This window comes from Trachypithecus francoisi, unplaced genomic scaffold (genome assembly GCF_009764315.1).
Source record: "Trachypithecus francoisi isolate TF-2019V2 unplaced genomic scaffold, Tfra_2.0 Lachesis_group12, whole genome shotgun sequence".
In the NCBI taxonomy this organism is placed as follows: Eukaryota; Metazoa; Chordata; class Mammalia; order Primates; family Cercopithecidae; genus Trachypithecus; species Trachypithecus francoisi.
In genome coordinates, this window is record NW_022681457.1 from 31,866,609 (window position 1) to 31,888,465 (window position 21,857).

The 21,857-nt window shown below is 37.2% G+C and overlaps 1 protein-coding gene across 14 annotated transcripts in view; it reads left to right on the forward strand.

Moving 5' to 3' along the window:
- Window positions 1-21,857, forward strand: part of SRSF11 (serine and arginine rich splicing factor 11) — a 49,046-nt gene that overhangs the window by 9,784 nt on the left and 17,405 nt on the right. For 4 of the 14 annotated variants that reach the window (XM_033225266.1, XM_033225268.1, XM_033225269.1 and 1 more), the window contains exons 2-6: window positions 6,871-7,092; window positions 13,706-13,839; window positions 17,536-17,645; window positions 19,966-20,058; window positions 20,800-20,849. In XM_033225266.1, coding sequence (XP_033081157.1) covers window positions 6,893-7,092; window positions 13,706-13,839; window positions 17,536-17,645; window positions 19,966-20,058; window positions 20,800-20,849 — 587 coding nt within the window. In that variant the 5' untranslated portion in view covers window positions 6,871-6,892. Of the gene's footprint in view, window positions 1-1,588; window positions 1,607-6,614; window positions 7,093-13,705; window positions 13,840-16,363; window positions 16,473-17,126; window positions 17,244-17,535; window positions 17,646-19,965; window positions 20,059-20,799; window positions 20,850-21,857 lie in introns of those variants that run through there. The other 10 variants (XM_033225267.1, XM_033225270.1, XM_033225273.1 and 7 more) reach the window with 8 other exon arrangements.

Consider the following 21,857-nt stretch of genomic DNA (forward strand, 5'->3'; position numbering starts at 1 on the left):
ATCCTTGCTATTGGAAGACAATATATATTAAATGATATGAAAGAAGTATTTGAAAATAAACATAGGTAAACTTTTTTTCTGTCCTGGTATGTGTGTCCATGTGTTCTTTTGTCTGTCAGTCAGCCCCCTAGTGCTAACTCATCCTTATCCTCTCCCCTTCATTTAGATGAAGAAGAAATGGGAGCATGGGATTTACAATTTGATTTTTAAATACATCTGCAGATAAATTTTTTTTTTTTTTTTTTTTTTTTGAGGCAGAGTCTTGCCCTGTTGCCTAGGCTGGAATGCAATGGCACAATCTCAGCTTACTGCAGCCTCTGCCTCCTGGGTTCAAGCGATTCTCCTGCCTCAGCCTCCAAATAGCTGAGACTACAGTTGCACACCACCATGCTCAGCTAATTTTTTTATTTTTAGTAGAGGCCGGGTTTTGTCATTTTGGCCACGCTAGTCACTCCTGGCCTGCAGATAAGTTTTTGAAAACTTACGGATTTGTAATCAGCAATTTATTTCCTAGGTTGTTCTTATTGCTCTCTATAGCCAAAGGGAAAAAAAAAAATTATAGCCAAATACTTTGAAAATTTGCTCAACCAAATTTCCCTCTAAATGAAACAAATACATTACCATCTTCATTCACAAAGCCTTTACTGCAGGCATTCCCTTAATATACTTTAGTGATAAGCCATCTGCCTTACAAGAGTTGAGCAGATTGTATGAGGCATTTGTAAAGTTTCTAGCACATAGGTTATGGTAGATTTTTGTTTAATGCTGGACTTGTTCCAGTATAATATTGTTAGGTATCGGAAACCCAAAGACTGATAAATTGACTTTTCTAGCCTCAAAAAATGTATTTGCTTGGGGTAGAGGGAAGAGCTGTTTAACAACTAATTTCATAAAAGTCCTGTTGCTTGTGGTGATTTGCAAAATTGTGTTAATTGGAAGGACTCCACCGTCTTTTCCATTAGTGTGAACAAAAGTGACTAACAAAAAGTGGTTTGATTTATCCAACTGGAAACAAGGTGTCCAGTGGGTAGAGGGATTATGCATACCTGTGTCTGCTCTTTTTTTTTTTTTCTTTTGAGACGGAATTTCGCTCTTGTTGCCCCAGGCTGGAGTGCAGTGGCACAATCTTGGGTCACCACAACCTCCACTTCCTGGGTTCAAGCAGTTCTCCCTCCTCAGCCTCCCAAGTAGCTGGGATTACAGGCATGCGCCACGACGCCTGGCTGATTTTGTATTTTTAGTAGAGACGGGGTTTCTCCATGTTGGTCAGTCTCATCTCAAACTCAACCTCAACCTCCCAAAGTGATGGGATTATAGGCGTGAGCCACCGCGCGTGGCCTGTCTGCTCTCTTTTATCTGAAAGACCTTCCATCTAAATACAAAGATCTTTTTAGAAGCTTGAGATGGGAAAGAACTAAAGCTTGTTCATTAGGACTAAGAGGATTAGTATTGTTTTAAGGATGTGTACAAAGACTCGTTGTCTAATATTGTTTGACATGTTTTCCTGCCAATATCAAGCACCAGTTAATTTTTTTTTTTTTCAGTGTGGCAGTAGTGGTTCCCTACCTGTCCTACCTGTGAATCTTCAAAGTATTTTGGGGAACCTGTAAGTTATTTCCTGTGTTTCAAAAGCCTATCAGAAATCATGCACTTTTCCATAATGTAACTTTATAGGCCAAATGATAGGTTATTTAACTTTTTTTTTTCTTTTGAGATAGGGTCTCACTCTGTCACCCAGACTGGAGTACAGTGTCACGATCTCAGCTTACTGCATCTTTGACCTCCCAGGCTCAGGTGATCCTCCACTTCAGCCTCCCAAGTAATTGGGACCACAGGTGCACACCACTACACCCAGCTACCTTTTTTGTATTTTTTGTAGAGATGGGGTTTCTCTGCGTTCCTAGGCTGGTCTCAAACAACTGGGCTCAAGCAATCCACCCACCTCTGCCTCCCAAAGTGCTGGGATTACAGGCATGAGCCACCATACCCAGCTGCATTAACTCATAATAAAATTGATTATAATGATCATTTATATATAACTAGAAGCTTTCCCTTACTTATATCCAAAGATGAGCTAATTGAACCTTCCCTGTGCATACTTCCTTCACTTCGCTTTCCACATGACAAGATTTCTAAGTCTGTCACTGAAATATAAACTGGAAAGCATTCACTTCACAAAAAGTGGTCTTCTTTCTTGAAAGCTTCAAACTTGTTCGTATCCTTAGGGTCTTTCTAATTTGTTATTTCCTCTGTCTGGAATACTCTTCCTCCAGAAAATCAAATGGCTTGTTTCTTCCTTTTAGTAAGGTCTCAGCAGATAACACTTTTTCCGCTGTCCTATTTCATGTCATCACAACACATCACTCCTTTCATCTTTGTGGGGGGGTTTTTTTGTGGTTTTTGTTTGTTTCTGGTTTTTTTTTTTTTTTTTTGGAGATGGAGTTTTGCTCTTGTTGCCCAGGCTGGAGTGCACTGGCACAATCTCAGCTCACTGCAACCTCTGCCTCCCAGGTTCAAGCGATTCTCCTGCCTCAGCCTCCCAAGTAGCTGGGATTACAGGCATGCATCACCATGCCCCGCTAATTTTGTATTTTTAGTAGAGACAGGGTTTCTCCATGTTGATCAAGTTGGTCTCGAACTCCTGACCTCAGGTGATCCTCCTGCCTCGGCCTGCCAAAGTGCTTGGATTACAGGCGTGAGCCACCGCACCTGGCTGTGTTTTTATATTGAAAGTTTGCCATGCTAGACCTGAAGTTTTATGATATCAGGGACATTCACTTCCTTTTCACTACTCTATTTCCAGCAGCTAGGAAAATCCTTGGAATAGAGTTAGGTACATAATATTTGAAGAAATTGTGAGTTTTTTGACTGCCTCTTAATGATGTTGTAGATACAGTGAATAAAACAGGCATGAATCCTGTCTCCAGATTCTATATTTTCTATAGTCCTGTTTAATTGTGAGCCTAAATAAATCTGAAGTGATTTAAAACTGTCATAAATTGGTTATATTTATTTGCTTTAATGTATTTGTCATTTGTCTTTAGGTATATGTCTTATTCCTATGTAAAACAGACATTAATGTAATTATTTAATCTATTAGACCTACAAGAATCTTCAAAATTATGATTCAGCTCTTCATTTGACTGACAAACTGACATAGATTTTTAGAAATTAAGTCAAATTTCCTCAAATCACATGCTTAAAGACAGGGCTGGTTGTTTTTTGTTTGCTTGTTTGTTGTTTTGTGTGTATGTGTGTGTGTGTGTGTGTGTGTGTGTGTGTTTTTGAGACAGAGTCACGCTCTGTCGCCCAGGCTGGAGTGCAGTGGCTCAATCTCGGCTGTCTGCAAGCTCTGCCTCCTGGGTTCACGCCATTCTCCTGCCTCAGCCTCCCAAGTAACTGGGACTACAGGCACCTGCCACCACACCCAACTAATTTTGTTTTTGTATTTTTAGTAGAAATGGGGTTTCACCATGTTAGCCAGGATGGTTTCAATCTCCTGACCTCGTGATCTGCCCACCTCAGCCTCCCAAAGTGCTGGGCATGAGCCACCGCACCTGGCCAGCAGGGCTGGTATTTTAAGTCAGCCTTCTAACTTTAAATTCAGTAATTTTTTTTTTATTTTGGTAGCTGCTAAATGATTTGAAAATAAAATATTTTAAAATCCTCTTCATTTGAATGAACTTTTTGCCACCTAGTTTCTCTGTAGCAAAGTATCATCTATTTTTTCAGTAAGTTATTGTACATAAATTGGCTTCTGGTGGTTTAAAGGATTTTATTACAACTACCTTTTTCCGTGGTTTGAATTTGTAATTTTAATTATGAAATGTGTCAAACATACAGAAAAATGTAGAGTCATATAAAAGATTTATGTGTACCCATCACAGAGAATAAATAAGTGTTAACATTTAAGGAAAAAAAGAAAAAGGCATGAACCCCGACCTTCTGTTATTTGTCCTTTTATCATCAAATATTTTAACATGTGTGGCATATAGTAGACACTCACAATAAATGTTAAACTATTAAGAATCTGTAACTGGCAGTTACATATGTCTGATTCAAAATGAGAAAATAAATTACCATTCTTTGTATTCACAGATATTTATGAGTGACATGGTTAGTTGTACAATCAGCCTCCATATCATGTGTTCCACATACTTGGGTTTAGCCATCCCCTATCAAAAATATTCAAAAAATAAAAAATAATGACATTAAAAATGAAAGTTTTTAGAAATGTAGTGTAACAGCTATTTACATAGCATTTACATTGTATTCAGTATTAAAGGTTGAGTATCCCTAATCCAAAAAACCAAAATCCAAAATGCTCAAAAATCTAAAACTTTATGAGCACTGACGTGACACAAAGTAAATGCTTATTGGAGCACTTCAGATTTTAAATGTTAGGATTAGGGATGCTAAATCAGTAAATATAATGCAGATATTCAAAAATGTTTTTTAAAAATCCAAAACACTTATGGTCACAAGCATTTTAGATAAGGGTTACTCAAGAGTATGAGAGTACGTGCTTACATTATATGCAAATATCGTACCAGTCCTGAGGTGAGTATTCATGGGGAATTGATAACAGGACCCCAGAGGATACCAAAATACACAGATGCTCAAATTCTTTATGTAAAATAGTATAGTGTTTGTATATAATCTGTGCACATCCTCCCAAATATTTTAAATCATCTCTATACTAATACGATGTAAGAGCTGTGTAAATAGTTGTTAGACAAGAAATAAAAAGTCTGTACATGTTTAGACCATCAATTTTTTCCCAAATATTTTCAGTCCCAGGTTGGTTGAATCCACATACATGGAGCCCATTGCTACAGAGCAAATGCACTGTTACACAACACCATTTTATATAGGGGATTTGAGCACCCTCTGGTTCTGGTATTTGTGGGAGGGTCCTGGAACCAATCCCCCACAGATACTGAGAGACAACTATATGCTTTTCTTTAAAATTCTGAGAAGTCTTGGCTCTAGCTAATGCTAGTTGGTTTCTATGAAGGCCATAGTTTTTAATTTTGCTGAGGCTCACAATCAATCAATCCATCCATTTTCTGTATAAGCACTAGTGACAGTCACTTAGCCAGTTGGCTCTACATCCAAATCTCAATAACCTTGTGCTCTAATCTCTCACATATTGCATCTTGACTGCATTGTGCCAAGAAGTATTCACTAATGTAGATACTCTGTTAGGCTTCAAGTTGTTTGTTTTTACCTCTAAAACCTTTAAAAGTTTTACCTCTAAAAACATTCAAGGTCAAGTAAATTATTTAGTGAACTGTCTTAAATGACATTGTCATTAAGGTATGTTTGTGCGTGTGTCCAGCACGTGTATTGGGACTGACTGTGTGACAGACATTGTGCCAGATTCTGGACTGACCCAGGAAGCTCACAACTTTGAGTGATACATGTCAATAATAAATATATGTATCTTCTGTTACTTAGCAGAAAAGAGGAAGCCTTAACAGCTTGCAGAAGTCATAGCAGTGAGGGAAGGAATGCTCTACAGAAGATGACAGATGAATAATGTTATTAATACCTTGTATATAGGCACAGAGATATTATGGTTTTTGTCATGTTTGGGGCACTACAAGTCACTGGACTACACACTGGATGCAGTTGAGAGAATAGTTCAGATGAGGTTGAAAACTAAGGCAAGGATTTTTTTAATAGTCAAAAGCTTCAGAATTATTTTAAGCAAGAATATGTATGTGAAACAAGTTTTTCTTGAGAAATTGCAGTATTTTCTTTAGAAATATATACTTGAATATATTTAAGTACTGTAAACTGTTTCCAAAAAGTCAGCTATTGTGAAATTGGGCACAGTGGCTCACGCGCCTGTAATCCTAGCACTTTGGGAGGCCAAGGCGGGTGGATCTGCAGAGGTCAGGAGTTGGAGACCAGCATGGCCAACATGGTGAAACCCCATGTCTACTAAAAATACAAAACTTAGCCGGGCATCATGGCAGGCGCCTGTAATCCCAGCTACTCAGGAGGCCGAGGTAGGAGAATGGCTTCAACACAGGAAGCGGAGGTTGCAGTGAGCCAAGATGGTGCCACTGCACTCCAGCCTGGGCGACAGGGCGACCAGAAAAAGAAAAGTCACTCAAAAAAAGTCATTCATTGTGAATAAATGTACAAAACGCTTATTAGTAAGTGTAATATTAAAATGTATCCTTTCTGAAAGTTTTAGTGACAAAACAAATTGGTTACAGATTTAATGTTACCAAAATTCATGAACATTTAAGATTCCGGGACATTTTATAGTGGTGGTGGTGGGGTGGCATCTTAGCTTGGGTTTAAATCATTAGTAATTGGATAGATCTGTAGATGATTATCAGTATATAAAGACATATCGTGAGCAGTATTTAGTAAGAATAGTTATTGAAGTGACTTTTTGCAGGGGGATGAATTTTTTTAAAAAAAAAAAAGTTTATACGTGCCTCTTCTTCTCTCTTCCAAAGAAAAGAAAAAAAACGAGAGAGGAAGGTGGATAAAGCCTTTTTCTAGACCGCGGTGCCTCGCATTTCTCGGGCTGCGGGCGAGGGTTGCTGGGCCTGCGCGGGGTAGAGGCGACGCTGACGCGCCCTGCGCCGCAAGGCATTGTGGGAGCTCGGGCCCGCTAGTGCTGTAGTTGGAGGCGAGGAGGGTGGCCGTTTGTTTTCTCGTGGTCTCGAGCTCGCGCGCTCTCTTCCCCTCCCCCGCGGCGTGCAGCCGGGCGGAGAAACGGCGACGGCGGCGGCAACGGCAGCAGAAGCAGAGGCTGTAGCATCGGACACCCTCCTCTCTCCCGCGAACCGGTTCCTCTTCCCCCTCCTTCTCACTGTTTGTTGTGTGTTTGATGTGTTAAAGCAGGAGCGAGAACCCGAGCAGCGCCATGAGCAACACTACCGTCGTCCCCAGCACTGCAGGTCCGGGCCCCAGCGGCGGGCCCGGTGGCGGAGGTGGTGGCGGCGGAGGCGGCGGCACCGAGGTAATCCAGGTGACTAATGTCTCCCCGAGCGCTAGCTCTGAGCAGATGCGGACTCTCTTCGGTTTCCTAGGCAAGATCGACGAACTGCGCCTCTTCCCGCCGGAGTGAGTATCGTCCACCATCACTGTTCCTGCTAACGCCGCCTCAGCCTAGGCCTAACACACACACAATTTCCCTAGGCCCCTGTCGCTGCTTCCCCGGGCCGGGCTGCTTGAGTGGCTGGTGGCTGTTGCATTTACCTAAGACAGTTGTGTTCCAGGCCTACAAAAAAATGTGGAGAGGCAGGGCCAGGGCATTTTGGGATTAGGAAACTCTGACTCTTATTCTCGGGAATTTTTTTTTTTTCTGCCTTAAATTGTGCCAACGTGGTCGTTTGGCTTTGGGGGCTTAACGCAAGACTAACTGCACTCTGTACGTCGTATATAGGTTAAATCCCCTTTTTAAAAAACAGTATTTTTTCTTTGCGTTCTTGGAAGAAAGAAAACAAAATTATTCATGCCTGTGTTAATTTAGTGTTGAACTTTGTAGGTTGTTGGTCACTTACTGCTCTTCCTGTTATGTGGTTCTGGCCCAGCAATATAATTCAAAGATCGTATTCTTTTTGACCAGACGCTTACTTTAGTGAGCCTGATTACTTAATTTTTATAATGTCAAAAAACGGGTTATATCTGAAACCAGAGATTTTCCTTTGTTTGAATAATATACAGATTTGTGATATTTCAGTTGTTCTTGAGAAGAATTTTTATAAATGTTGAAATTTGAATTAGAGTGTATGACTTTTTATCCTTTTGTTTCACTTTTATTTTGAAAATTATGTCTATCGCAAGAATATTAAATAAATGGATTAATTGTAAAGAAAAAATAGTTATGAAGTAAGATAAGGTGTACTTTTAAAACAGACAATTGGAATAAAAATAATAGTCTTGTGCTTTTTGGAAGACTTACTGGTGGAGAAGTGACAATTCAAGTGTCATTGTCAGTAAACACCATATATTGAGAATTTTATGATGTCATTTAAATACTAAACAGGAAATTGGAATTCTCTAAGAATCTATTGTTATGGTACAGGTAATCATTAACTTTCTGCTCAATAAAATAATTGACAAAAGTTTATCATAATGAGATATTTGTTAAGTATTAACATATTTCATCACTTTCCACTTAAAATAGTTTCAAAGATTATTGGTGGTTTCAAATTGGTATATTGCTAATTTTTAGGGAAATGTACATGTGGAGAGAGGATTTACTTAGCATGCCGTGGAGTTCTGGGAACAAACACATGTTTTTATTCCTGTTATTTTGACAGATACTTGATTTGGTAATGAAGGACAAATAGCTTTCATAATATGAACATACAAAAATAGATGCTTTGCTGTTGTTCAGTTTTCTCAAGACTTACTGTTTTAAGCTTGTAAAATTAATAAACAATAAAATAGCAGAAAATACTGATACATTGGATGATTTTAATCGTTTTATTAGTGCGATATTTGAGGTATTCAATTTATGACAATTCTTTCCAGTCCTACAAGAATTTTATTATAGTTGCTGACTTTTAAATGCTGTTTATTCTCCGAAGGCAGTTTTATGATGCATTTAGAAAAAAGATGAGAGAGATGTAGGCATTATACTGGTTCATCTTTTACCTAATGCATGACCAGTATCTTAGAGGAAGTTGTGATGGACCAGAGTCTTTCTGTTTTGTAATCAAGCGAGTAGTTCCTTCATAACCAGGACGGCTAGTGTGTGCTTGAGAATTTCTCCCTCAACTATATGATCTGGGATACTCTGCATTAAAAGGACTTCTTTCCCCGTATTGAGAGAAAGAGAGATAAATTGACAACATTTTTACTCTGACTCCTTCATTTATCTTTCCACATACAAGATCATTTTGTCTTTTAAAATGTACGAGGTTACAATAAGTTAAATGTTACTAGTGGCATTCTACATTTGATCAGTAATGTAGATGGCTACTTTTATTTACTTGATGTTGCATTTTGGTTTTTTTAACTATAAGTTTCAATAAACTAATCTGACTTGCACAAGTTGCATATACTTTGTTGGTAGTTTCTATCAACTTAGTAGAGCTTTCAACAGTAAACTTGCCAGGGATAATGTGCAGTGGATTCCCAGTGGTCTACAGGGTTCATCATTCCAAAAATATTTACTCGTAACATTGAATGGCTCAGATTACATAAAATTCTGTCTGTTGTGAACAGGTCACCTGATTGTAACTAGTCTCGATACACAGTTGGCCTTCTTCATCTCTGGGTTCCACATCAATGGATTCAGCTCACTGTGAATTGAAAATAGAGCATCTGTACTGAACATGTACAGACTTTTTTCTTGTCATCACTCCCTAAACAGTACAACTATTTACAATGTATTAGGTATTATAAGTAATCAAGAGATTTGAAGTATACAAGAGGATGTGCACAGGTAATACGCCATGATTTTATTTTTCCTCCACATCTTCCCCCTCCCTACGTCATTTTATATAAGAGACTTGAGCATCTCGAATTTGTTATCTGCAGGGAGTCCTGAAACCATGGATACTGAGGGAAAACTGTGATTTCCCCCAAGAAGGCGGTGACATGCACCTGTAACTCTCTTTCCCCTAGACATATCTGTGACATGCTTAACTACTTTTGTTTTTCCAATGTCACTTTAATCAGAGAAACCTTCCCAGACCACCCTGTGTAAAATAAAGCACCTCTGCTGCTGCTTTATTCTACTTAACACTGCTTTTTTTCTATAGCACCTGTCATCAGTTGACAGGTTAAGTTTAACAACTTCTCTCCTGTAGAATATGAGGTGCTTTAAAATACATATATGACTGAACCTCACCCACACCTACTGAAACTCTTCATTTTGGTTCTGAATGCCTATTTTGGGGAAACATTTCCGGGATTATGACAGACATTTCAGTGACAACCTGCTCAAGGAGGTTTCCTGCATTGTCATTGTTAAATCCATGTATTCCTTCTTTTAAACCAGAATTTCTGGCCTATAATTTCACTGAGAAATATACTATCTTTACAATAGGTGATAGTCTAACCCTCTCTACAGCATGATGTCTCTGCAGCTATTTGAAAGCATCTGTCAGTGTACCCCACATATACTCTTGTTAAACTGTTTTGATTCTGGTTGTTTCTGAAATGCGTGTTGGAAATGCAGCATTGTTTGAATGTCTATTGTGAGTTAGTTGCTTTCTAAATTTATCTTAATCCTTACAAACCCAGAGGAAAAAATGTTTTTGACCCTGTTTTACAAGTTCATGAACTGAAATTTACATAGGTATTTTTTGTATGCCCAGGCCATACTGCCAGTGTCAGAACTAGACCTCGAACCCAAGTTGTGACTCTCCTTTACCACTTGATCAGGAGTTTGTTGATTTAGCCAAGTAACTTGTAAGATCTTCACATGCTTTCTTTTAGTGGGATTGCCCAGCAGAGTGCTTATCAGGTATCAGGTAATGATCCCAGTGAAGTATATCACATCTATGCAGTAACTTAAGACTGGTGTAATACTGAGATAAATTGAAGTTCATTAGTAACTTTTCAGTGACCCAAAATGGATACTTTTTAATGGTCATATAGGTATAAATTAGTATATTAGGTAAGGGAAAGCGTTTAGTGCATCTTTAAAGAAAAAATGGTTTTAATAAATGCACCATTTTACTGTATATTTCTTTATGTAGTGAGGAGGGGCGCATGAGGTCAACAGTCAAGTTTTCAGGTTAATGTCCTCTGTCACACACCTCCTTTTGTGGGTTTTGGAGATGCTTTCATTTATGAGCTCAAAATTCTCCACTTAGCACACTATTAAGGTGGAAGTTGAAAGGCTGATATCAGTGGCCTAAACCTGAAATTTTGGTACGTTAGTAGGCATGAATACCTTGTTAAGAATCTGGGCCTTCATATAAAAAAGATTCTCTACAGACCTTAGGTGAACAACAGAAATCTCGATTTTCTGTGTGTAGCCTAGAAGATTCTGAAATAGCCTCAGAGGACACGTAAGAACTGTTAAAAACTGTACAGCCAGTCTTGGAGGACAGAAGTGGCATGCAGGACTCACTTTACCTATCTTATTCCTCATTTCTCCCTACTTCATACTAATTTTTAAGAGATACAGAGTAAAATACATGTATTTGGAAACTACTTCCACAGAATTTTAGAGAACAAAAATTAATTTCAGACATCAGTCCTCTATCTTATATTATCTTAAGATAAATTTTATTAGGAGGCTGAGGCAGGTGAATCACCTGAGGTCAGGAGTTCAAGACTATCCTGACTAAGTGATGAAACCACGTCTCTGCTAAAAATACAAAAATTAGCTGGACGTGGTGGCGCATGCATATAATCCCAGCTACTCGGGAGGCTGAGGCAGGAGAATTGCTTGAACCTGGGAGGCAGAGGTTGCGGTGAGCCGAGATTGTGCCGTTGCACTCCAGCCTGGGCAACAAGAGTGAAACTCCATCTCAAAAAAAAAAAAAAAAAAGACAAATTTTAATTAAATGTAAGAATGTAATTCTGGGCCCAGATACTAACAAAAACTTGTTTTAAACCCATCTAAAGGAGGCCATTTGAAGTGGAGAGAGATGAAATTATATTTTCCTTTCTGAATTACTATTTTATTCACAGTATTCAACTTCATATTTAGTCTGTACCGTACCATCACTTAACAGATTTTGATATAGCCAAAATAATTGGAGCATTCCTATGATATTAATGGGTAGGGAAAAAAATATGAGTCCCTTTAAGGTTGCCAAGTATAAAGAATACAATTTGAGCACAGGGGTAGTACTTTTTTCCTAAGGAACTGTTCATTAAAAATAACATATTTGGAGTCATTTCTTTTCATAAGATAACAATAAAAAGTGTTAAAGAATTGGTAGAGGCTAGTTTTTAAGAAGTGTTAAGTGCCCGCTATTTCCCAACATTATCGTGTTGGATGTTAAGAATATGAGATGATAGAGTTAAAAGAGCTTTGTAATTTAGTGATGGAAACATGGATGTCAGCAAAGAAATGTGAAGTGCCATAGCTTAACTAAACCTGCTAAAGTACTTGACAGTGAGGCACTCCTGCAGCCCCATCTATTTTGGAAGCTGGAGTGGGAGGCTGGTCAACATAGTAAGACCCCTCCCATTTCTTTAAGGAGAAATTGCTAAAACATTGTTTTTACTACTGCAGGTGCAACATTGTTAAATTTTATACCAGCAGTGTTTCACATCTAAAAACCACTGTATTCTTTAAGAAACATTCAGCAGTGAGCCTATATAACAAGGTGGCTTAACTTGCTTGTGGATACCCTGTTAATTTTGCTTTGAACTTGGGTTAGGGTCTGTGCTTAGCCTGGGAGATCCTTGTAGGGAAACTTGTATCAGCAGTTGTAATGGGTTTGAGTTCTCAGGCCATGTATAGCATCATGTTGTTAGTGTTTGAGTTGTGATAGAAATTGTGGGGTTTTTTGTTAGGCCTAAAATAAATTATTTTTCTTTTCAACAATGAATCTGAAATTCTTAGTATAACCAAATCTGATGCAATTACAATTTTATGTACACATGAGTGTGTTTCATTTGTTAGAAACTGAAGCCTCATTCAGATAGTGTTAAAATATAGGATTTTCCTTTTCATTAATGAGTCCTATGATGTGTTATATTAACGTTACAATGAAGTAGTTTTGCACCCCAGGTGCATAAAATTGTCAGAATTAAAGGAGAAAGAGCTCAAACTTCATCAGAGATCGTGATTTAATTGATGTGGATCGAAGAGTGTGAATTACCCCCAACTCCCCACCCCGTGACTCTAATACACATTAGAGTGTATTAACTAGGGATGGTGTGTTTATTTCTGCCTTAAGGCACTAGCTTTCCAAATAACTTTTGGTATGGGCTTGAGCCATCCCTGCATTCTTGCACAGAGTTTCAAGACAGAAATTTGAACTACCCTGTAACTTAACAGTTGAAAAAAACCCTGCTTCCTGTGTTACCTATCTTACCTACACTGCCATAGCTTGCAGTTTAGCACTTGTCTTTCTTTACCTAAGGAAGTAATTTGCTGAGGGAACTGGCCCTTTTGCTTACTGAAACTTTACAAGGTAGCACTAGTGGAGCATAGTACTATTTCCATGTGTACCTAAATTTTTTCTTTTATCTGAAAGTGCTCCAAGCCAGAAATCCTTGATTATTTATAGTGCATAAGAGTTCTTACATGCTGTGGGTAAAAGAGCGCAGGGCATGGGACCTGTTTATTATGCAATTCAAGAAAACTCATTGATTATTGAGTACATGTTTTTTCTCCTGATATTCTTTTGTCCCTGATGTAAAAATTGTTCATCTTTCTTACTCTTGAGAATGCCATAAGGAAGTTTCTAAACCCAAACTACTGTTACCTGTATCTAAAAATAGCTGGTATTAGTATTATGAAAGAAACAACTGACAATTTTGTGGTCCCCTCAGTCTCTGAGACTTTAGTACCAAACTGTTTTTAACCTGATACCCTGTAAATATAAGTTGTGATTGTAAGTTTTTATCTGAACTGCAATTCACTACATTATTTCAATGAAGAGTATATTATTGAGAATGTTTTCTTTTGAATTTACGTTAATATACAGTTAGGTTTTTTTTTTATCTGCTTTACTTTGAAATGTGTTGGTTTGTGAATTAGCATTTGTTTTAACTGATACTCTGTTTCTCTTTTATGTTGTTTATTTTTTAGTGATTCACCTTTGCCAGTCTCTTCTCGTGTCTGCTTTGTTAAGTTCCATGATCCAGACTCAGCAGTTGTGGCACAGCATCTGACAAATACTGTATTCGTTGACAGAGCTTTGATAGTCGTACCATATGCAGAAGGTTTGTGCTTTGTTTAACTACCTATGTGGGCATCCTAAGATGACCATCTACCTCAGTAAATGTAGAGTGAGCATTAGTAGCATGTTAAATCTAAGCTATTAACATTTTTAAACCCTTGTTATACTGCAGTCTGTAATTTTTGCTTGCAGATTTTTTTAATTCTAAAAATGAGAAAATTAAGTCTGTTATTATAAGGTATTTACCTTTTGTTTTCTTTTAAAACATTTTTAAGTTGTTTAAAACCATGTCCCTTATTGTAACCTCCTGAGATACATCTACTTAGTTAATTTAATGTTGAGTTTTATGAAAAAGCCCTGAAAGTAAATGATTCACTCCATGTATGCTTACAGAGCCTTCAAATAAATGCATGATGTTATTTCTGTTTTAAGTAAATGAGTAGGTTGATTTTATTTTCTTAAAGTTTCCTCACATTGATAATCTGGAAAAAAAAAAAAAAAACACATTGAATTTCAGTATACCAAGGGTTACAATGATTTTGGTTTTCGTGAAAGTTCAAGATTTCCTGTAGCTTAGGTGCCAAATGGGCACTGGGTGTTTTATTTTATGCCAGATTTTCTTGTTCATTCTTGCTATATTTCTAGAATATCTCTAAATAATAAATTCTTCTCTCTGTTATTTGTGTGTGTGATTTTTGTAGTGGAGAAGGCAAATGCAAAACCCTTCCAGATGCCTGAAAAACAGTGGGTCCTCTGCAGCTACAGGGGATTCTAGACATTAACTAAAGGCCAGCAAGCACTCAAGTGCCCCAAGTGTTTTCCTGGTGTAACCATTTGTTAACTACATTTTCTCTCTTTTTACATTTTAGGCTGTTAAAGTAATTTGACAGAAAAAAAATGAGCAGGTTTTTTGGATCTAAAAAGCCACTGTGACAAGAAATTTTAATACCATTTTGTAAAATTTTCTAAGGCGTATTTCATAATTAGTTTGTTCCCAATGTACTGCTGCTTGATTTGCTTTTTGGTAACTATAAATTTTACTCGAATCATTGAAATATGATAAAACTGCTGGATTTTAAGTTAATAATTTAATATGCTGACCAGGATTTAAATGCTTTCCCCTTTCCTTAATAAACTGGTCAGTGGAAGTGGAATCTTAATGCTATCTGAAATCTTTGAATACAAATGTGAACATTTACACCATACCTTGTAAAAGTTGTGAAATGTCTAGTCCTTAACACTTAGAGAAATTGCCTCTGGTTTTCTAAAGAAATTATATTTGTAAATGAGTTAAGGCATGTTATGTAATACGACCTCTGTCTCCATGATATTAAAGTGTATCAGCCAAGTTTTAAGGTTTTATAATATATAGATAGATAAATTTTTGAGTTAGTGTGTTTTGGTTAAGCAATTTCTTTTATGTCAGTGTGCCTGTTGTAGGATAAGACCATCAACAGAAAATTTACAGAATTCAAATTCAGGATGAATAAAATAGAGTATAGGTCTTGGAACAAGGGTCAAATCATGTGAGTAATATGTAAAACATTTTGGTTAGCCTGTAAATTTAAATTTTTTATTGGCTAAGTATTATAGTTCCCAATCCCTGAACATAATACAGTATATCATATAAATGACTTTCATAAATATTTTCAGGCCATAGTAATTTTTCTGGACCTATTTTTGGAAGTGAAATATTTAGGAATACACGGTACATAGAATTAGAGGAATATTTCAGAATTCTGTTGTTGGTGAATTTAATTCTGGTATGATATGCTGTATTAATGTTACCTCCAGTAAATACCATTCCCTCCAGATTTAGCTATTACACTTTGGTGTTAGCTCTTGGTCAGTGTTTTAGAACAGTAGACATAGTCTACGGTAAGGAATAGTCTTAATTGGTAAAACTAAGATAACTTAATTTGGAAGGAACTCTTAATGGTAATGGATTTGGGGATTTTTTAGGTTCCTTGGTTAATGTTTGTTTCTTTTGTCTGTTTCTTTTTCTTTCATTTCTACACATTCATGCAGTATTTCATGGTTCTATCAAAGCAGCAGTAAAAAAAATACTCTTGACGCATGAAAATTAACTGGTGAGGGGCCTCATTGCTATTTTTAAATTGTAGTTTTATTTTTAAATAGTCTTTTTTTAATCAGAGGATCAGATGCATGACTTTTTTTTTTTTTAATGGATGCAGATCTTCTATCAGGTGTCTCACAATAAATTCAAGAGGATTTTAGTTTGCCAGAAATGTTGCAAATGCACTAATTTGAGTAAGATGTTGTTACTGAATATATCCTCTTGAGACATAATTTTGCATGCAAAATTATCCCATAATCTTTGTAGGTTTGTTAATATTGATGCATTACTGCCCTATATCTAAATGATCTTCTCCCCCTTCCCCTCCATAACTCTTGGTATCTAAATTGATGACAGCTCTGACACAAGCAAGATAACAGTGCTGTGTAGTATACATTTGTTTATATTATCGGCACTTCTCAGTATAGGTGGAAGGAACCATTACCTTTATTTAACAGTGGTTTTTCTTTTTTGTTGTTGTGTTTTACAGTTCTTTTCCCTGGTTCAGCCTGAACTATATACCAGGCCCTGCTGAAAATACCACCCAACAGTTTTCTTCTGCAGCTTATCCAGTTTCTCTTAAGTGCCCTGTACATATTGTATGTTTTATGATGAGATGCAGTTTCTTAATATGTATTACAGAAATACTACTGGTATTTGCAAATATGTAGTTTAATTGTATTATTGAACTCTCATTTTGGGGCTTGGGCACATTAACAGATTAATCCATCTGTATAGGGCTTTTGCTGTTGGATAGAATTTAAATTGTCTACATAAATATTTGTTTTAGGACCCTTAGATTTTATCTGAATACACAGATTAGGCTTTAAAAACAGATATATATGTCATTTTTGGCTTAAGGAGTTTGGCTAAGTTAGCTTTTCAACTGGCACTATATAGCAGCATTTTTTGGTATGGTTAGCATGGCACATGGCGAAACATAAAGCATTTTACTGTACAGGTAAGGAATGTGCCATGTTGTTTTACCTATCTCTCTCTCTCTCTCACTCCCATGCACACATCCTGTGTGTATTCAGAGACCTTCAGAAACATTCATATTCATTTTCATGAGTCAGCAAAAGCCCTACGCTTGATTCCAACAGAATATTTCCTTTACATACTTTCTTCTCTTAATTTTTACAAAATTTGTATGGTAGGTGTAAAAGAAAATCATAGTAACTGTACCATATTATTAACCCCTAAATCAAACTTTTTTTGTCTTGTGTATCTTGATTTTTCTGTGTGCTTTATAGTGAAGCAGCCGACACGAGTCGTTGTTCATAAAACAGCTTTTGAAAGTTGAGAGCACACCCCTGGAGAACCGACTGTGCTTGCTTACGTTTGGTTCATGACTTAAAAATCGAGTACAGGTGATGAAATCTTGGCAGTGTTAACAAAAAAGTAGTGTGTATTGTGCTATTTTTTTTTTACTCTAGAAACTTAACCATTTGTAGAGAAAAAGGAAAAAATTTTCACACATTGAAGTTCATTCTGACATAAAATTAATGATAAATAATCATAGAAATCAAGCTTTGAATTTTAGCGAACATAAGTACTTTCAACAAACTCAGGTGGTGTATCAGGGAGACATTTTCTGGGTGTTTTTGTGTGTTTTCTGTCTTAGAAAAGAATGTGTTCTAATGCAAGGATGTTTCTCTGCAGGAGTTATTCCTGATGAAGCTAAGGCTTTGTCTCTGTTGGCACCAGCTAATGCAGTGGCAGGTCTTCTGCCTGGTGGTGGACTCCTGCCTACTCCTAACCCACTTACCCAGGTACTCGTTCTTTTGAATTCTTAAAAGATGGGGGGAAAAAACAGAATTGTGGATGAAGCTAAACATATTTGAGCTTTGTAGGTACTCATGAGATTCTAGTTGAGATAGCATTATCACATGTACAGTATTGTAGAGAGCTATATCGAAATCACAAATAATATAGAGGAGCTCTTAGACTTTTGTATTTTAACAACATCCTGAAAACCGTAAAATATCTATTGTATCACGTTTACCATTGGCTCTCAAAATAATCCTAAGTAGTTTTGGAACCATCCCATGAGGCACGAACACTTCTCTGAACACACTGTTAAAAATGTGTTCATTTGGACCAGGAAAGAAAACTGAGGTTCAAATTTCACAAGTCAGCTCTTCCGTGTTTTTTTTTCCTTCCCCTTTATCTTTTCCTGTTACTTGAGGGGTTTTTGGCTTGAAAACAAAGGCAATTCTTGATGGAGACGTTTGATATGGGAACATGAAAGAAAACTGGTTGCAATAGTGTTTCTAACACTGACAATGCTATAGGAAGCTTATCATTTTAGAACTAAAAGACACTTTAAATACGGTGTATTCTAATTAATGAGATTGTAACTGGTCAGTAGTTTCAAAGATTGTAGTGAATGATGAGCCTCAACTGGAAATTTATAAAAGCATTCTTTCTAGTATATCATTTTGCCTGTGTAAATAATTGACTAATTGACTCTTAACTGAAGTGAACTATAAAATGAAAGATTAGGAGTTCCTAAGCTTTTTGGGTGTGACTTTTATCACTTAACTCGGAGGGGTTTTTTTAGCCTATAAAATGAGGATCTGGGTAATTTTCTTTTTTCTTTGTTTTGTTTTGTTTTTTGTGTTTTTGTTGGGTTTTTTTGTTTGTTTTTTTTGAGATGGACAGAGTCTTGCCCTATCACCCAGGCCGGAGTGCAATGGCACAATGTTGGTTGGCTCACCACAGTCTCCACCTCCCTGGTTCAAGCGATTCTGCCCCAGCCTCCCAAATAGCTGTGACTACAGGCGTGCCACCATGCCCAGCTAATTTTTGTATTTTTAGCAGGGGTAGGGTTTCACCATGTTGGCCAGTCTGGTCTTGAACTCTTGACCTCAAGTGATCTGCCCACCTTGGCCTCCGAAAGTGCTGGGATTGCAGGTGTGAGCCACCACGCCCAGTCCCGATCTGGGTAATTTTCTAAATTCCTTTAATGTATAAAGCTATGCAATAGCTATGTTGGACAGTAAGTTAAAGTAGTATTAACACAGCATTTTGCCTGTACTGAATAAACAGTTAAATTATAGAAAGTTTGATAGTTTGTATTTACTAAATAAATTGAAACAAGGAGAACTTGTAGCACAATGTGGAGAAAGTGAGGCTGTTTCAAAAGCTACAGGATGGTTTTAAAGCAGCCTCACTTTCCTGGTTTGTGTCTATTACATTATGCATTAATCAGAATTGTGTCAAGCAGGTGGCAGAACCCTGCAGTAATTTGAACAGGGAACATTTAAGGAATTACTAACTGGTGATAAGAGATTATTCGGGGAACTCTAATGAATACAGGAATCACAAGTATAAGAAACAACCACTACCTCTGAGGCTGAAGCAGAAGGAACACAAACCCATTTAGTTTAGGCGACTCCTCTTTCCCCATCTATGCTGAAATTTAGATTTGTTTTTGGAAGAATGACTAATAAAGAAGTTATCTTGGGTGCCCTGGGGAGTTGCGTAAGGAGTTGATACTGAAACTCATGAGAGGTGAAGGCTGCTGTGGTTTGACATGGTGATACAGGAATGATCAGGGGACACAGGAACCAGGAAGAGCCCCTTCCTTGGTGTCCTTCCGGCACTCTTTCCAAATGAAGTGTTATATCATGGCAGTTATCAAAGGAGAAATGCTTTGTAAAGGTCCTGCCTCCAGTATCACAAAACAGCAGGGCAAAGAATAGTAGATTTGGATCCTGAGAAGCAATAAATAATTAAAATCAGCACAAGAATATGTTGAAATATTTCGTCTTTTTGTCTTAATCTAGGATTTAGGGGGGAAATGTGTTGTAATGGATGGAACATGGATGTCATATAGCGCAAGACCCCTGTTTCTATTAATACTGTTATCGGACCACAGCCATTTGTTTAGGTATTGTCTCTGACTGCTTTCAAGCTACGATAGCAGTAGTCATATGGAGTTGTGTACAACTGGGTAGTTGTACAGAGACCAGAGACCGTGTGGCCTGAAAACTGAAGTTATCTGACCCTTTACATTAAAAAAGTATTAACCCCTGGTATAAGGAACTGAAATGAAGCTTTACATAAATAAAATTTGACATTTCACAGATTGGCGCTGTTCCACTGGCTGCTTTGGGGGCTCCTACTCTTGATCCTGCCCTTGCTGCACTTGGGCTTCCTGGAGCAAACTTGAACTCTCAGGTATAACTTAGTAACTTCAAGTTTTTCACCCATTTTTACAGAAAATCTGTTTAACTGTTGGTTTGCATTTCAAGAGCAGGAGCTAATGGCTATGTTGTAGTAATTTTTTTTCTTATTTAAACTTGTTAGAGCTTTAAACAGTCACTGAATGACTAACTCCTTATCCGTTCATGGATTTTTTTTTTTTATATAGTTCAAAATAGAAAATAGGTTCACAAGAAGCCATTACATTATCAGTGTGTCATACAGTCAGAGTAAATAGTCATGAAAAGATAGGAATGTGGTTTATAATTTTTCTATAATGGAAGTTTTTCTTTTATTGTAATTTAGCTAACCTTTGTTTCTGAAGTTCTTACTTTGTAGAGATCATTTGTATTATATTGGTTAAGCTGTTTTGAGTTTTACGTGTTTCTTTATTTCAAAAGTCTTAAGACAATTGTATAATATCAAGACTGTTCAGCCTCATAATCTTTAGATAACTTGCTAAAGCTGCTCTATCCAATACTGTAGCTACTGAGGTCACCAGTTTCTTTTTTTTTTGTATTTTTTATCTTTTCAATGTGGCTACTAAAAAAATGTATGTTTCACCGCATTTGGTTTGCCTGGATTTCTGTTGTTCAGTTTTCTGCCTACAACATACTTGTAGGTTTGGCAGTTTGTCCCAGGGCATTTCAACATAACTCAGAAAATATTAGTTATTATTTTATGTATTCTCATTGTTCTTATGTTTTTTTTTTGCAGTCTCTTGCTGCAGATCAGTTGCTGAAGCTTATGAGTACTGTTGATCCCAAGTAAGGGTTTTTTCTTTGTTTTCATTGGTGATGTGATACCTGAATGTCTACAGAACTAGAGTTTTTTTGATAGCTTATAAGAAAGTTACCAAGTTTTCTTTCTCAAGACAAGCAATATATATTGTTACCTAGAAACAAGGAGAGAAATACAGAAGTAAGCCCCTCTAAAATATTTTTAGTGTCATTTGAGTCTTGAATAGTAATTGTAAATGACTTATACCTGGATGATAGCAAAAGAACTATTAAGGGGACAACTTAGTTTGAAGATCAGACGCTGAGTCCTGAAGATAGTAGGAGTTAGAGGTAAAGCTGAGGGAATCACTTTCCCAGAGCAAAGTAGTATTACATATTATATAATTAAGCGCCAGCATTTTCTTTTAGTGCTTTTAATAAGTGCTCTTCATGCTGTCACAGAAATTGTTTCCGACTTGATGATGTGACAAATTCATCAGTTAAAAAACTGGTTATTTCTTGGCATAATAAATTTGAACTTTATACCTTTTCCCCTTAACTTGGTGAAAGCCCCTATCAGTAAGTGAGGGAGCATGGAAAGAAGGACAGAATCGTTCGACTTCAGTAGTCAGTGGCCTTTTTTGTTAGAAATTATCTAAAAATAAAACCAAGCATGTACTCATCACCCAGCTTATAAAATAATACCAATATAGTTGAAGCTTCCTATGTACCCATTGTTTAGTACACTTCCCATTGTGCCCACAAATAACTGCTAAATTTGGTGTCTGTAATCTTTTGTTTTCTTTCTTTTTTTTTTTGAGATAAGTCTCGCTCTGTTACCGAAGCTGGAGTGCGGTGGCGCAATCTCGGCTCACTGCAACCTCCGCCTCCCAGATTCAAGCAATTCTTCTGCCTCAGCCTCCCGAGTAGCTGGGACTACAGGCACATGCCACCACGTCCGGCTAATTTTTTGTACTTTTAGTAGAGATGAGGTTGCACTGTGTTAGCCAGGATGGTCTCGATCTCCTGACCTTATGATCCACCCGCCACGGCCTC